General features: G+C 41.5%; 1 protein-coding gene across 1 annotated transcript in view; it reads left to right on the top strand.

Moving 5' to 3' along the window:
- Positions 1–17,913, top strand: part of TENM4 (teneurin transmembrane protein 4) — a gene marked incomplete at its 3' end in the record, with an annotated part of 426,912 nt that overhangs the window by 202,078 nt on the left and 206,921 nt on the right. The window contains exons 5-7 of the mRNA XM_082337632.1: positions 8,272–8,524; positions 13,756–13,854; positions 15,936–16,171. Of these exons, the coding sequence (XP_082193758.1) occupies positions 8,272–8,524; positions 13,756–13,854; positions 15,936–16,171 (588 nt within the window). The remainder of the gene's footprint in view (positions 1–8,271; positions 8,525–13,755; positions 13,855–15,935; positions 16,172–17,913) is intronic.

Below are 17,913 nucleotides of genomic sequence, written 5' to 3'. Positions count from 1 at the left end.
GACATCAGAGAAATGCGCCACATTTCGTTCAAGAAGGATAACCTTAGGTGTAATAACAGTTGTGTTTCTTAAATGTGCAGGGTGGGGGGCAGCAAATCTGAGAGTTATTTCGATTTCTCCAGGCCTTTTATGCATGAGGGATGGCACCCAGCTGCTTGAGCGGAGCCTGTGCAAGCTGGACACCACCGAAAGCAGACTTGGGAGGGGTAATCATCCGAGTGGCATAGACATTGCCTAATCCCCAGCCACTGGGATATCCTGGCTGACTGCAGATGAGTTTTAAGGTTTATGTAGCATACATTGAAATATATAACCCATGGGAAACCAAACACACCTTTTGACACTCAAAAAAAGGCACACATTTTCAAAAGTACTGACTTCCTACGTCTCTTACTTAGAAAAGAGAGAGCTGCAGGCTCCCAGTTCTTCGGGAGGTAGGCTGCAATTTTAGGCACCCATGTTTAGAAACATTCAATGTGTGTTAATTGTCGCAACTCAAAATCAGAGCACGGATACACCATCCTTTGCTCAAGCCAATGGATTTTCTTGCCTGACTTTAGGGTGCTGTCCCCCATTAAGATGCAGGGGAGGTGGGTTATCCTCAGTCACTCAGCTGGAAGGGAGCTGATGGAAGCCGTCAGTGCTGTCAAAATGGCACAGCAAAGTGACATAAGCATCCTCCTGAAAATTAAGAGAGTTGTAATTAGGGGTTTCCAGAGCTGAGGGGCTGAGGGCACGATGTGGGTGACTGCAGCATCTCAGCAGAGCGGCGAGGCTCACAGTCAGGTTTTATATTTGGGACATTTCTGAGAGGGAAGGAGCTATAATGATGCACTGTTACATATAGAAATACATGTTTATTTGTTTGTTTATATGCCTAGACCAGAAGGGCCAGCAGTTCAACAGCTTGAGCCTTCAAAGGCTACCATTGCCTCTAGTTTATAGTATCAGGGTAGTTAAAATCCTTACTCCTTTTCAGTAAGCCCAGCAGAAAATCCAGTCTCCAGGGCTGCAAGAAAATTTGCTTAGTTGGGCACTGTAGAGGCTACTTTCACATGTTTCCAGTAACGTATTTAAGAACTTAAATATGTTACTTAAATTTAAGTAACTAATTTACGCTCTGCCAGTTTTTCTACTTTTTTTCCACTTTCCTTTGTGTTTAAGGCAATGATTCTTCATAAATTGTCAGAGTCTAAATAGTAATCCTCTGCCTTGATTTTATTAGTCTGTGAATCCCTTTTATTAAGTTAAATAATGAACACCATGGGTTAAAAGTCTGCATATCATCCTTTGACAGTGACACGGACCTTTTTAAAAGCATTACTTGTAGGGTGTTCAATTCAATCAGATGCATGCTGATGAACAAACAACCACCCAGAGCTCTCGTTGACTATGTACAGCCAGAGCTTGACAGCCTAGCGTCAAACAAAACATCGATTTCAAACCCAAAAGTCAATATTTTGCTTTTGCAAAGGCACTTTGGCACTTGAGAGGAAAGTTTGCATGTAATGTACACATTTGATGAGAAAAATACAGAGGAGGTGGCTTGTTTGGACTTGATTTGATGCACCCGTTGTCTCCTACAAACAGTAAAACCAATGAGGTGTAAATCCGTGCAGGTAGAGAGGAGCTTCAACCTGGTTTTTCACCTGTTTTACCCATGCACATATACCATCCAGGTGGGATTTTTGTTGTCATTCATCTAAACAAATGATGTTACTTAAGTATGATGTTTCAGAATGAAGTCCTCATCGTTTATAAAGCCTAGGCTTGTCGGTCAGTAGCACGGTGCCATTTTATCTGCTGTGTGGTTTCTAGGTCCTCCATTTCCACTTGCTGCTGGTTACAGTCTGTTTGCAAGGTGACGAATGATTGCATTTTTCACACATTGTACACTGCTGGAGGTCAAGTTTAGATTTTGATAGTTGCAGAGTCTTTTTTCACTGGTCCTGGTACATGTAGCTGTACCAACAGTGTCTAAAATAGCTATGGATGGTGGCTGGAGATATTCACGGGGACGCTGTAGGTATGTACTGTTGTCGTGAAAATTCACTATGGTTTTTATGCTCTTCAACTTTTTTCGGTATCCACTTATTGTAGCTCTGGTTATTGCAAATTCAATGTCCAAGTTGCACATTTAGAGGAACACTCAAAACTATTTGCATCTGTATAGCCATTTTCTTCTGTTAAATAGTTTCCAATGCTTGTAGGACTTTTCTGGACAAAAGACTGCAACAAATTTACAGTACAGGTGTGCACAGGAAGATTTTTTTTAGGTTTTTCTTAATCATCCATATAACACAGTGAGTTGCATGTCTATGCATATAACATGATAAAGTTACCGTGAGATACAAGGCTGTAAAGATTGGGATTCAAAGAGCTCAACTTCGAGAAGGCTCTGAACCGGAATACGCTGTAGAACCGGGACGTACACGCTGCTGATTATAACTGTGTGGTGGGGACTGTGCTTTTCTCTGGTGAAAGTCCTTGATGGAACAGCAGCTCCCTATTATGCTGTTACTTAAAATAAAAGAGACAAAAAACATCAAGGTGGCTTTCCTATTGTTGTTTTGTTACTTAATGGAGATTATACATCCGTTCTCTGTTTTATGATTCAGTGTTATTTTGTGGCTTAGCATTTTGAGAACCAGCAGCACAAGATGTTGCTACAGAAAAACATGTATTTCACAGCATGGTACAAACACTCCTCTTGATGGTAGGAGAACCTAGTCTTAAGTCAACTTCAGTGGATATGCTTCTTAAGGAGAGATTCAGTCACTCAAATTGTACCATTAATTCCCGTTTTTAAGTGTTAGTGAGGGAAAGCAGACATGTCTGCGCAGATAAATCATCTGAATATGGAGTGACCTGTTTCACTCCATCTCTGTCGCTATCCCGTGGGGTGGCTTCCTCATGAGACTGACTGTCCCATGTAGACAGAGCCCGTTGTAGGACGTTCCTGGAAGGAGGGGATTCTCCTCTAGATTGCAGAAGATCAGTAACAGCCCTGAGACAGCCCTGCTTGGTACGACAGAGGTGCCACCTTTGCACGTTGCTTCAGCTCAGTCCGGGTGTTGCATATTCAGCTGGATTCTATGCAAACAGGAGAAAAACTTGGTCTGCAGTTGATCCTGGCTGTCGCCAGAAGCCACGAAGGTACCCTCCGAGCAGACAGTGTCTCCCATTCTGATTTTTCTCCTCATATTTTTCCATTATCTGTCAACTTTGGGGTTAAATATTTTGCTTGCTTTTCCTTTTGCAGATGTCATCATTGGCTTGCCATGTGTCTGATAGGGAGCCTGTTTCTAGCAGGCTGTCTCACTTTTCACAGCAGACTCTGTGTCCCCTACAAGGGTGCTGGGGATTCAGTCTTTCATAGTTCACCTGACCTTAGGTGGCTCATCATATTAATGAGTGAAGGCACCCCAGCTTCCAGACCCAGTGGCACCCAAAGGGACAGGGAGCCTACGAAGGTAATTTCAGCTGGCCAGTGGTGTGAATATACATCGGCAGCAGACTGAAACATGGTCCTGGAGCTGAAGCAAGGCTCTTAGCTGCTCTGTCAGTTGAATGCAGAGTTCATTATTTTAAAAAAGATGATTGTTTCCTCTGCAATGGGGAGGGGGGGATTTCTCTGTGTGTGGGTATAAGCACGATTGCCCAAAGTCACACTACCAAGTTAGTCATCACAGCTACTGTGGAGTTTAAGTTCAAGGGAGCAACGAGTGATTCATTCCACCTGGCACTATATACAGTGAGTAAAGAGAAATATTTCCTGTACCTAACCCAGACACCAGTCAGGCATCAGGCTGTCTGAATATGAGCAGACATACAAATGACAAATGTGCGGAGGAACAGGAGAAGCTGGGAAAAAAAGATGAAAATGTGTTTTTCACTCTGAGGTTAGCCCATTTGCCCTGAACACAATCCCAAAACCTAATGAATCAGAAAGTGTAATTGTTACATAGACTAATTTCAAAACAGTACTACTCATTAAAGATTAAAGGAAAGAAAAGGAGCATGGGGTTCAGACCTTTTATTCAAATTTTGTCATATTAGCTCCTCATTGGTAATCTTTTTATGGTTCACATTTATTCAGTTCTTCATTCACAGGATTCTGTCAAGGCTGTAATAGGTGCCAAGTACAAGCTTCATTAACTGAGTTATCTTTCAGCTCTGCTCTATCTGTGGTTACCAAGCCAGTGTTAGTCGATGACATTTTAATGTTAAAAAAACAAACAAAAACAGCAACACAAAAGCAACTTGATTTCTATTGGTGTTTTTTGCAATCAGATTTACAATGTTTCATTACATTTGAATACTGACATATTTCATGTTTGACACACTTTGGAGACCCATTAGAGAAAATGAGGCTTACAGTGGTGTTCATTATGTTCTGAGCTATTTAGACTTCCACAGTGCCAGCCTGGCTTCTAGACATGTTGAACTTTATCTCTGGGATCCTGTTTCGTTGGCACCTGGTGTCTAAGGAGGGCTCCTCTGCTATTGACTGATCTCTTTTGCTGTCCCTTCAAGGCAAAAATCATCCCATAAACTGTGTTGCTTGACTCTGGAGACTATTAGAAATTTGGAAAGGTGGAGGAGAGGTGTTTTAGAAGGTGTTTTTGTTATCTCTCAATACTTTGTTAGCTTAGCTCATCCTTCTGAATAGCATATGTCAGGTTTTTCATTCCAACAAGTAGAGAGGGAATGATAATCTCCATGTCTTTTTGGAAACCAAAGAGGGAAACTGCGAGAAGGAAAATGTTGAAAATAATTATCTCTTTTTGAGTAAGCCAAGATAACTTACAAATAGTCACAGTTAGCCATCTTATAGTTGCTTAAGAAAGGTCTTGGGGAACCTCATACAATTTGTGCAGAGGCCATGATGTCCTGCTCCTCTATAAAGTCTTCTGAACTCATGCGGCACTGTTGTCCCAATAAAGGCTTGCTGTTAGATGTAGAAAGCTGTATCTGACTTCCCCTGTATCCCACCTATGTGGTGGGATCTGCAAAAATTCAGTGCTGCCTAAGCAGCTATAAATATACAGCGTTTATATATAATACCTAGCAGGATAATCAGAGCATCTTCCCACTGTATAAGGTACGCGCACATACGTGATGTAAGAGAGCCACTGCAGCCAGCATTAAGGTTCTCGTTCCTGTGGGGAAATGTAACCACACACTTTATATCGCTCAAAGATTGTGGAACAAGTTAAAAAGAGCATGTTCAAATAAGGGGACAGTTGCAATTTTAGGAAATCAAGAAAGAATTTGCTTTGTGGGCTTCCCTTATCCTTCGCAAATCCCATAGGATCTTTGGTGACCGCAGAGGGTAAGAACCTCACTAGCTTTGTCGCATCAAGAAAATCCTGCACAGCTGCAGTAATTTTCAGCAGGAAGATTTCATAGCTTGTGCTTTCATCTACACCTTTTTTCTAATGTTCCTTAACTTGAGAAGAAGAAAAAAAAAGATAGTAAGGCAGGGGAAATAGTTGCTAATCCTAGTCAAGGTATATTAAATTCAGTAATGCTGAGACATGACATAAGTGTTCAGAATTTGTATATGAATAAAATTAAAAATATTGTGGGAGGAAAAGCTACCTAAATGTCAGAAAAAGAAATACAAGCTATAAAATCCTGTGAAAAATCACATAGACCAGAGTAAGATAGATGTGCTGTCTTTACTTAGCAAAGAAATCACAGAGGGTATGCAAATAGAGAATGAAAATGACACAGTTTTACTTGATTCGAAAGCATTATCCGTAATAGCATCTGCAATGTGTCGGCAATAATAGGGTGTAAATTGGAATTTACATAACAGATCTTTGGAAACGGGCTCTGACTCACAGTCTGAAAATGGTGTCTCCAGTAGGGAAAGTCAACCGATAGCGGGAGAACTTCACAACACACCGATTGCATATCCCAGGATTCACCCATTTGCCCCCCTTTCCTGTTTGTGCAGCGTATTCATCTCAGGCATCAGGTGTAACGAAAACTGGAATAACTGGTCGTGGAAACCTTTGGTGCGTTGTTGCTGATTAGACAAGTCATTTTCTCTGGGAGGAATTAAGTTCTTGTGAACAGTGATAGATTGACAGCCCTAGAAACTGGAAATCCTCTCTTTGCATTCATCTCCCTCAGCCTGGAATTAATAAGGTGTTCCCATCTCCCTTTGTCTGCAAGCAGGCTTGTTCCCGAGACTGCAGTTTTTGGTGCGTTCTGTGCCTATCTTCCCGTCTTCCTTCTCAGCAAAAGAGGCTTAGCCAAGCGATCATGGCTGCTGTCTGTTGAGTGGGAAAATGAGTCACTAATTTCATTAAGCCAGCAGTAGGATTCTTCCATTGTTGTTTTTATTACCTCCGTGGTCAGGGCTTCAGTTAAGCGACAGTCCCCAGTAATATCCAGTCCAAGGATGGCTGGATGCCTTGATTCATGCGGTGCTGCAGAGCTGAGGTCAGACCTGGTTTGGTTCTGCTATTCCTTGTCCGTGCAGTCCATGGTGGTTGTTCTGTCCTTCCCTTTAGTTTGCTGGCGATGTACAGAATTTTTCAGGGCTAACTAGTGATAGATCAGAGTCCGGTACGGCATTATTAATTTTGGATGAGCTTTGCTAAGTCAGACTTCTGAATACTCCATTAGCTTCCTGGGAAGAATCTATCTGTCCAAATGTAGATGACCAGTATGGACCTCTTTTTTCGAGCTTGTTGTTCTCTGTTGTACTGATATACAATAGAGAGAGCAGCACTTTTAACGTGTTCCTCTGACCTTTCTCAGAGTATAAGGTAAAATGGATTGGGACCCTAAAAGCACTCAGTTCTCCCCATGGAATATATACCCCTGGTCCCACGTCTAAGCTAACAAAGCCAGAAGCAGATACACATTCAAACATAATAATGGCACCTTTGTAGTTAACACCTTCTCTTTTTTTGCTAGATCACCTCAACCACCCTAAGGTTTTGGTATAACCAGCCATAGTTAATGGTAAGGTGGTGTGAGTCAGTACCGGGTGAGGAGGGAAGGGATGGGATGTCTCTCACACATCTTTATTTTTTATCTTATGTGTCTAAATATCCAAAAGGCTACAGAGATATTGTAAATGCTTTCCCTGTTCCTCTCCTGAATCCATGTCCTAATCCAGGTTTCAAAAGTGTCATTAAATGTCATGGTAATTTTGATACCATTCATTGTAATTTAGGACTCTCTAGAGTTCATTCAGTTCGGAGCTCTCTAATTAGAGAGTAAATGAGTGTTAGTTTTCCATGATACAGAAGTCTGTCTGGTAAGTATTAGATTGATACAATATACTTATTTTTCAGATAAGGCTTCACACAAGTGCTGCGTATTAATGACTTACAAGCATACACCTACTAAAATCAGAGAGGAATAAGTTTCCTCTATCCCATATCCAGTATGCTGAACTGTCAGTCTCCCTCCAGCTCCATCAAATATTCTAGTTTTTCTAGAAAACATATGAAAAAAATCCTTGATAGTTAATTAAAAAACTAAACATACCAATATAATCAGCACTAGGTTGGTCTTTCCTAAATGTCTGCCTTCCTCAATCTACCTCCCTCAGACTCTTGGCTAACAAACACTTTGATGTGTACTCAGAGTAGCCATATCACTGATCTTTACATCTTTCTTCACCATATGTTGTTTCATTTTCCTGACGCCTCAGTTTTTATGCCACGTGCATTTTTTACTCAGTTTGAGTACATCTCTAACAATACAGACTATTGGATTTTGTTAAATTGTATAACCCTGACACAGTTTTATGGCTTTCCCTAGACTCAATCTATGATTAAATGTATTCTCAGTCTTCTTGTTGACTTAACTACTGAAAGTTCTCGGCAAAACAGGCAGAACAAACTTCACAGGGAGCTGTATATCCGTCATAAAATTGCTCTGAAGTGTTATCTGTCCAGACCGGTTGTATTTTTCATGCTTTATCACAAATCAGTGTCACAGATAGATTGCAGTTTGCAACTTGCAGTTGTTCATTGGAGTTAACTTGGCTGTCAGGACAGCCTTTTTGCAGCGCTTCAAGCTTTCATAACTTTTCTGCATGAAGCCGAACTATTTTTCTAGCCATCTGGGGGACCAACGCATGTGCCATTAGAGTATATGGAACACATCTATGTTACCCTTTTGAGTTTAAGATATGTGGCATCCCAGCCACACTACTTTTTAGAAGTGCCTGCACATAAATGAGTGCAGTATGGAACAATTCAAATAATAAACCTTAAAAATATTTTACTTATGTTTTAGATCATCCTCCAAATCTTCAAAATCATTCAAGACTTAGAACTCCACCACCTCCAATATCACATGCTCACACCCCAAATCAACATCACGCGGCCTCCATCAATTCCCTAAACAGAGGGAACTTCACACCACGCAGCAACCCCAGCCCAGCTCCTACGGACCACTCTCTTTCTGGAGAACAACCAGCCAGCACTCAAGAGCCAGCCCATGCTCAGGACAACTGGTTACTTAACAGTAACATCCCACTGGAGACAAGGTAGGTCATTTTCTTTAGTACTTTACAGTGTTCTGACTGTGTGTGCTAAGGATGTTAAGGAAAATACACACATCTGTGGAGCGAGCTGTTCAGTTTGTGAACTGCTGTTTGGCTTGTGTATTTTGAGTTGTATTTATTATTCCTTCTGTCTTTTTATTTGGACTAGGAGAAGAGGAAATTGCTCTTCTTTCATAAACTAAAAATATTGTCTTTAACAGCTGCTCATAAGGTTATTTTCCTCATCTAAAATTGGAATCAGGATCATAGATTAAAATGTTCTTGGTTTTCTTTCTTTTATTTTCCTTTAATGTCTTTTCTTCCTATGTGGTAGGATAAATCAATATCCTATTTAACAAACTGAAATCAGTCAATATATTGAAAAGATTTAGTCTTCTAGCTGTGCCTCGTCAAGCAGATACTTTTGTAGTACATCATTCAGGAAAGGTTGATCATGTTTTACCTAATGAGGAGAGGTCGGCTGCTGCATTTTACTGTCCTACAACATTGCTCCAGCAGGCATGAAACACTGGATAGCAGGGCATCAGTCAATTAATGATGTTTCTGTTTAGCTCTTAAGTTCTTTTCCACCTATGTAACACACGAAGGGTGTACAAGGGTGCAGTGAGTTGTTCTAGTTCATAGCTTTGTTTAGGTTCTATATAGGTTCTGGAAAAGGGAGTTGTCATACTCCCTTCAGCCTCAGTCCTCCCATCTGATGGTGAGTGCATCTACTTCTTGCTGTCCCACTTGAAACTCAGTTTTTGCATTCTCCAGAGGTTTTGCTTCATCATTTCCTTTGCTACTGAGAAACCACTGGAGATGCTGGATTCATTAGCCCCCATACATGGTATCTTTTTCAGTCTGGAGAGAAGTCTTCCAGGCCTAACATGGTGCACTTAGCTGCCTTTTTTACTTCGTTTGTCTTACCTTCTCAAACCAACAAGAAAGATTTTAGACAGAAAAAAACAAATACTAACTGAAAACTGAGCCAGGGGCCAAATTTGTTACGTCACTGCCTGTGGGAATCTCATTGAGATCCGTGGTAGCTGTGGCTGTATCCTGGGACAAAATGTACCCAGTTTTGCCAGCTTCTGCTAAGAAAGTGGTTTTTAAAAATGAACGCGTCTGTCGATCTTTTTGAGAATGAGCTATGTCTGCTGGCCCTCTGAAACTTCCAAAACAGACCTCAATCTAACATTTGATGGCATTTAAGGATAATTAATTTCTCTGCGACTGCTTGATTAAAAAGACCCAACTAAGAAGCTGGATCCAAAAGATTAAGACAAAATTATAAGCAAGTACTGCAAGTGTGATTTGGCAACAGTTTCAGTAATTATATTGTGTTACTAATTCTTGAGCATATATACCCAAGCAGTGACTTTTGTGTGTTATTTCTTTTGAAAAAAACAATTACATTAAAAAATAGTTAGGCCCCACTCCTGCAGCACTTTTGTGAATAATCCTCTATAATTCTGGAGGAAGCCCTTTTTCTAAACCAGGTTGTGAATTCTTTGGAGAAGGGATAATATACTCTTTTAATAATGCCACGACATCCTCACATCTGACCGGAGTCTCTCAGAACCCACCACCTCACAACTGAGGAGGAACGTCCTTGCTGCTGGATCAATGGAGGAATGTCAGAGATAAAAGGTCTTTGCTGAAAACATCCTGCCCCCGTTTGTGCCATTCTGTTGGCAATCAGCGAGGAAGACGGAGAAACAACCCTACCACATCTTAATAAATGCAGGAGTTCATAAGACAGAACAATTATCTGGCTAGTCCTGGACTGCTCCTGTTAAATTGTAAATGAGTACGTCTGTAAAGACTGTCCTCACTTCTTCTCCACAAAATCATTGCGGATTAAATTTTTCAAGATCTGAAGCAGACTGTTTTTTCTGCAAGTTGAGTTGGCCATATTATTGCTGTTAACCACGCTGGATGTTGGAGGTCTGCCTGCATGAAAAGATCCTGCTGCATCATTTGATGCTTTCACTTGCATTACAAATCAGTCACATTCGTAACTGATCCTCTATTTCACCATTTTATTAATTAGGCAGAAAACAGGTCATTTCGAGACTGATGTTGCAACTTTTGACACACTTGATGGAATGGTGCGATTTTGCCCAGTGTCCCTTCAGACAACGAATATGTTGGAAAAGAATGTGTACTTTTATGCTAAACAGCAAATCAGGACATTTACAGAGCACGGCTGACAGGCTTTTGTTCCTTCACTAAACAACATTAAGAAAATAAAATGTGTTATAGTGGTGTCATAATGCAATAAGGCTGTACTGCACAGATGATCAGTAAATCTGTGACAAATCTCTAATAGTTTGCTCTTCTGACATGCAGAGGTCTTCTGTTTCCTTCGGTGGGAATTCTGTAGACATAAAAGACCAGGCTTCAGAGCTGTTTAGCAAACTTGGATGTCCAATTCCACCTCTTCCATGAAGTCGGCCTTCCACACTGCAAAGATTTTTAGAACGAAAAAAAAGACCTCCACCTACAGAATAAAATGTCCAATATGTAAAAAAAAATAAATCCTGGCCAAGAGACATTAATCCAAGAATTAAGGCCTTTGAAGTATAGCAATAAGAGATTATAGTAATCTCATGTCAAAAATGGAATTGTATTTCTGTTGAATATCCATTTTTTTTAAATCCCTTATTAGTCAACAGAGAGAAAAAACATGAAGAAAAAGCTACGTCTTTTAACCAGGGATTGTCACAGGCTGTGAAACGTGCCTACTGTTATAGATTTTAAGCACCCCAGAGTTTGAAGAGGCTTGATTTTGACTGCCGTGGACTCCAGGCAGTATTCAGAACTGGGAGTTCAGGATGGTTTGTCACTGCCTGGAAATTTCCATACCGTAATGCAAAGGCAAGCAGAGGTGTGTAGCACGAGTATACAACTGACACAATCAGCGTATCCTATATCTGCGAATGTTATATGTTGCAAGAGGACGAGCCCCTCCTCTTCTCTCCCTTCTTTTCATTAGTTTCCCTTTACTCCCTCTTCTCTGTTTCTCCTTCTTCCTCTTTCTTTTCCTGTCTGCTCCCTTTTTTGTTGCTTTAAAAGCAATATATTATCAAGGTTGTGATGAGAAGATCTTTGCTCAGCAGTCACTCCTGACAGGTAAGTCAGTTCCCCCCATATTTATTCCTCACTATTCCTTCTTCTGTGGCCTGTTCCTTTACATTTGACCTTGCAGGAGCAAATAAATGCTGGCTAGATGGACATTTAGTTGACAAACCAACAGCTTTCAGGAGACTTCCATTCCCAGGAAATTTCATGTGGTAGTCACGTAAGGTCAGATTCTGCCACCGCAACTCATAATGAGAAGGGAGAGTGGTTTGTAACTAGGCAGCTCTTCACAGGTAATCTCCAGGGGAGCAGACTCTGTCCAGCCTTCAGTGAGGAGGACGGGCATGCATTAGTCACCTCGGTGACCCAGCGGCCTCTCTGGTACAAATACATACATTATAAGATTATATAACCCTCCCCTCTTCTGTTTTATTGACAATCCACAACTGAAATTCATGGAACCAATTTGACATGGATTTTAACTACTGATGAACTTTTATTGATTGGTGTGTTGCTAGATGCCTTGCCTCTTACCCATTAAATTCTCAGTGCATGCACATACGTTGCTTCTTTTTGCATTGAATTCAACATCCAACCTTTCCTGCATTCCCAGGGAATGCGAGGAAGCTGCAAACACTTGGGGATGGACTGATGTCTCAAGTGCTATGGCACACAGCTCATGCATGTTGATCCACTTTACGCCAAAGCTATGAATAGGAGTCACTTCACTTTCGTTCAGATCAAGGAGTAGATCTGTTCTGTCAAAGCAGCCCAGAGGCCTCCAGAAGCAGTGAGCTGAGCTAAACAAGTGCTGGCGTTAGCAGCAGGAAGAGGAGGACGTAGAAATGAAAGTTAAGATTGAGGACGTTTTAGAAGGGACAGTATCAAGGTTTGTATAATGTGACAGGGCTGGTTTCTCTTGGTATAGCACGTTACCCGAATCTGGTTTCTTTGACAGAGGAGTTCTTGTTTGAGTTCACATCATGTCACTTATATCCTGTAAGCGCTCAATCCCGCATAAATGATAAAGTGTCACAATGCTGTTATGTTCCTTTTGCTAGGTTTGGCCAGGGAATTTATTCACATTCAGGCTTAGATTCAGTTTTGATCCTGAAAACACACATGGGCGAAATCAGGACTGGTTTTTTGTTCTAAAAAAGATGGGAAGAATGTTCTTTTGCCAGGTCTTGAGAAACAAGCCTGAAGGTGAGAAAGACACAGTCTGTTTCCAGCTGTGCCTCTGACTTAATTCTTTATGTTCCTGCTATTCTCCTCAAAAAATACAAAACAGTTTAGCATATATAGGTCAAAATGTGACTCATCAAAGTACATGCTGGGGAGGCCAGATATTGCAAAATACCACTATTGTGTGCAAAGTCAAAAGCAGGCTTTTTCACACGCGGGCCCTAAGGATCTCACCTATTGCCTGTATTATCCAGATTACAGTCAATACTCTGGTATGGGAATTTGGGTTAGAGCATAACCTTTTTCCAGCTTCGAGCTGCTTATCACTGAGAGACTTTTATTTGGAATACTCGTATTGAGCAAAACTTGCATTTTGTAACTTCTGAAGAGCAAGCTATTGTTCCACAAAGGAAAAGAAATTAATCAAATTGGTAATCAAAAAGTTCTCAAATGCAAAACTGAAATGTAAGGAAAGGAGTGACAGATTTTCACTGGAAATCCAGGAGGACGTTAGATGGAACTGTGCTACCAAGGTGTTGGCCACAGTGGGATGTAGATACTGGGCTGTGCCTTTTCAGGGTAACACTAACACAGATGCAGGAGTATAACACGGTTACAGCTGTGCTGGGCTGAAGTCCAGTCTTTTGAATCCAGCAGTTCAGAAGGTTTCGTGTGTCACTGGCAATAAATAACGTGAAATGAACAGAGACATCAACTTTTTTTATACATGCACATGGGCGTGTGTGCTTATATGTGTGTATATGCATATATATAGTGTATATATAGAGAAGTGAACATTCTGAAAAGCTATATATGTATATGTGTAGCATCTTATACATATAAATATATGGTCCATCATTCTAATTCCATGCACAACTGCACTATAACCATTGTGATTTATAAGATCACACTTCATATATGCATGACTCACTGGCTTCATTCATGTTTCCATATGTATGTAGAAACATAGCAAAGCAGACATTCCTAGAGACATTGCAGGACAACCTCATTGAGATGGACATTCTCACCTCCTCCCGACATGACGGTGCTTACAATGATGGGTATGTGACACTTACGTGGTCTTCCTGTTTACTGTACAGTCATTATGATCCTTGCATGAAAGCCTTTGGTGATATCAATGATGTTTAAGGGCAACACCATTGCTGGCCTCTTCCAAGATGGCTTTAAAAAAATGAGGTTCTGGGGCTTGGAGCACTGTGTCCTGTACATATTAATGGCAGACTCATTAATATGCTAGTGAGCCACTGCATGCCATTTGCTTTTTTTCCCCTGTTGTTTTGAAAGTCATTTCATTAGTAGAAAGTACCTACAGCAATTTTGAACCCCATATATACTAAGATTAATTTAATTTTCATAAAAATCTTAAACCATTAATGTGCTGGCAGCCTGATACTTCATTGTTAAACTTGTGTTTTCCACACACCTTGTCTTACAAGTGTCTGCTAGTGGTGTATGTAAGCCAAGCCTTTGATTTTGACTTAACCACCCATTCCGGCATATTACCTAACTTTTGGCTACTTAACTTTTAAGTGATAAGCAGCTTCTATCTTGACACTTATTGCCAAAACTGTTGACCTTGTGTTGGCAGTTTCTAATACAGTAGCCATCATTAACTGAAGATCTAATTGGTGTACTTGAACACTGCAGGCACCTCTTTGCTCAGAACAGATACATCTGTGTCTAAATAAATACTTTCCGAAACACAGGATAGTATCTGACTCTTTGTAAAAATGAATGTTTTGATGTAGAGCATTAGTAGAAATAATGAATCTTTCTCTAATGCTCAGCAGTCATGCTTAGAGTACCAATAAAACCATGGCTGTAATACTACAAACACCTATTTTGGAGAATTATGTGTTACTTTATACTGCACGAATCAGTGGCTTTTCTGCATGGTGATGTTTCTGCATGTGACGTTTCCCCCTGTGACTGCACAAGTGACTTCAAGGGGAAAATAGAGTCACGTCTTCATCTGGTATAATCCACTGGCTTGACTGACTCCCATGGATCCATGCTGACTGCACTTACGCTGGCTGCAAATCTGGCCCCGTAAACCACGGCAGAGGGTGCAAACTGCACTGGGGCTGTTTCTCAGTCCTCACAAGCTGCATTTTTGTTTTACATCAGCATGGTGATAGACGAGTCAGATCCGTTTCCCAAGTTTCATTCCCAAAATTTGAATGCCTTGTACTTCTTGACATCTCACCGAAATTAGGTTTTTCATGTAGGATTCCCATGGAGACAACTCCCATTGGGACATTTCATTTCAGGAACTCATGGACTGCAGTGGGGTTTTTGTGCACTGGCTTTCATGAGTCCCACACAAGGTCCTCATAGGCTGGCTCTCAGGCTGCGTTTGTAGTAACGGGCAAAATGCGGTGCCTCCCAATGTGTCACTGGACGGGAAGCGCTGTGGCCTTTAACAGTAATTCACACTTCTTAAAGGCAGGCATCAAACTGAGGTGCTCTGGACTGCTTTCTGGAAGCAGGTGCCTCTCCCCACTAGCAATACACAGGACTTGAATTCTGGGCTTTGGTGCTTTTAGCCATGCCGTTGTCCGGCACGTAAATTTGCCGGGTGGGGACAGTGTGAATATTCCCCTGTGACAATTTGGGTGCTATGGAATGGCTTAAGCTCTCTTTCCCCATCTCCATTCACCGATGCCATACAAAAAACGCTCTCATGCAGTGATCAATGAATTGGTAAACGCCCTCCCCTCTTTAATCCGACCCATGCTCCTCTTCAGTCTCCGTAGGGCATTTCTGTGGGAGCGTGAGCAGGCCCCCGGTGCTGCCCGTGCCACCAGTCTGTCGTAGCTGTGCTTGGGGTTTTCATCTCACTCCTACGCCACCTCTTCCACAGAGGGGACTCCTGCCCTTGAAGAGTTCTCTGTGGCATTGTTGGCCCTGTGATTTTTTCTTTTGTTTTGTTTTCCTTTACTCTGTGTGACTTGCCTTTGATTTTTATTCTTCTCTTTCGTGCATGCCATCCATGTCCGTAGCCAGCATTGTGTGGAGCTGCTTTCCTCGTCCTGGCAGCAGTCGCCATCCTCCCTCCCCACGTCTCCCTCGGCTTCCATTTGTGTGAGGAGTCACTTGCTGTTGCTCTTTCTTCCCTCAGGCACTTCCTATTCAAACCTGGAGGCACTTCTCCCCTCTTTTGTACAACGTCGCCGGGATATCCCTTGACGTCCAGCACTGTGTACTCACCTCCCCCTAGGCCCCTTCCCAGAAGTACCTTCTCTAGGCCTGCCTTTAACCTGAAGAAACCCTATAAGTACTGTAACTGGAAGTGCGCTGCGCTGAGTGCCATTGTCATCTCAGTCACGCTGGTGATCCTGCTGGCGTATTTCATAGGTAAGCTTATTTTTGGGGTTTTTTCCTGCCTTTTTTTATTTCACTACAAAGCCACCCATAATGCTAATGTTTGGGAACCAGAGGGTCAAGATCGTGGTACAAAGTAACGGGGAAATAAGGCCTCTGTTGACTTAATTGAGGTTGCAGTGGTATGGTAGGGAGCCTAACACATGTCCTAGAGCCAGAAGAGCTTATTAAGGCATGAGTCATACCTTGTGCTCCCTTCAATGTCATGGACTGTTTACTTTCTGCAGAGCAAAGTGTACCTGGAGTGAGACAAACCCACTAAGTTTTCTCAAAGCAGCCCGTTAAAACAGGCAGTGAGGTCCATGTCCCAATCAGAGTCGTATCCAGGTCCGTGGGAATTCTCTGCTGTCGACTTTGATGGGAGCAGGATCAGAACCAAGATCCTGGCACATAAAAATGTGGTTTTAGTCTATCCTTTGGTGGCACATTCTAGCCATTTAACCAAGTTCACAGGGTGACCGGGAGGATGGAGAAGGACTGAGGTTAGATTGTGGTCCAGCAGGGCCTTTCTTGAGTAGGGGAAGTCAGGGAAATTTGCTACTTGGGTGGAGAAGCAGTGGATTTTTCTTGAGCTGTGCATGATCTGAATTTCTTTGGTTTATAAGGGTTGTCAGTGTTCATTGCAAAAAAGCATTCTCAGTGTTTGTTGCAAAAGTAATCGAACTGTTAGAAGTGAAATTGTATTTTTCAGGCTGTAAAGTTGGGGTGTTACCGTTACTTTTTCTTCAGTTAGAGTTGATATTTGTGTTATAGATGTCTTACAAAGGTCTGTTCCTAGAATTCTGTTTTAAACTGTCAATGCTGCAAACTCTAGCTGTCAGACACTTACAGATGTGATCATAGGTAAAAAAGCCCATTTCTCATGGCACAAATGAGTCTTTTTGATTTCGCTGTGACTTCCTGTACACTAATGATCTATAAAAGGTTGTGGTTAGAATTACAAATCTTAGCCTGGATCGAAAGATTTTTGCTTTCATTTCACATGAGTATAATTAGCACTACCACAAAGGATTGCTTTTACTGTGTTCCTTTTATGTACACTTCTTTAATGACTGATACTTTTCCACTCCCGCCTTGCATCATACTCTGGTCACTTTTATGCCTCCTGTAAGAGGAGCAGGAATGATTAATTAACCAACATTAAATCAGCAGCAGTTTGATGAAATATGCAGTCAATTTTCATCATTTTCTATGTACATTTGGACGCGCCTTTCTCATTTGTCTGGTATTCTCCTTATGCCCTGAACATGGTTCCTTTGGACATTATCTCAGTGTGTCAGAGGAGTATCGTTATAACTCAGCATAGCAGCGCCTCTTAATTCTGACGGAGGAGGTGTGTGCCGTTTGATAGATGGAGAAGAGTTTGGTTTGCCATTCGGTATTCTCCAGCTCAAAAACCTTTTTCAGAGTTCTGAAAAGATCAGGCTCCCGTTGAAAATCACAGTTAATGTGGTTAAAAGGTAGGTCCATTGAGTGCTCTCCCGTCTTTTTTTCCCCATTCAGATGAATCCTGTGGCATTTGCCAGGCTCCACGGATGGCTGGCAAGGTGCCAGAAATGCTGATCAGGTTGAACTGCTGTAATTATGGGTCATAATTACTAATTTCTAAAGGAACTATCAATTATTAAAAATCAAATTTGATAGTTCAGTTCAGCATAAACATATTTAGCAAAGATTGTCTCCACCAGACCCAGTCTTCTAATCAACAAGCAAAA

Source organism: Platalea leucorodia (genome assembly GCF_965183815.1).
Source record: "Platalea leucorodia genome assembly, chromosome: 2".
Taxonomy (NCBI): Eukaryota; Metazoa; Chordata; class Aves; order Pelecaniformes; family Threskiornithidae; genus Platalea; species Platalea leucorodia.
The sequence above is the reverse complement of the archived record's forward strand: the minus strand, read 5'-3'. Positions and strand labels throughout refer to the sequence as shown.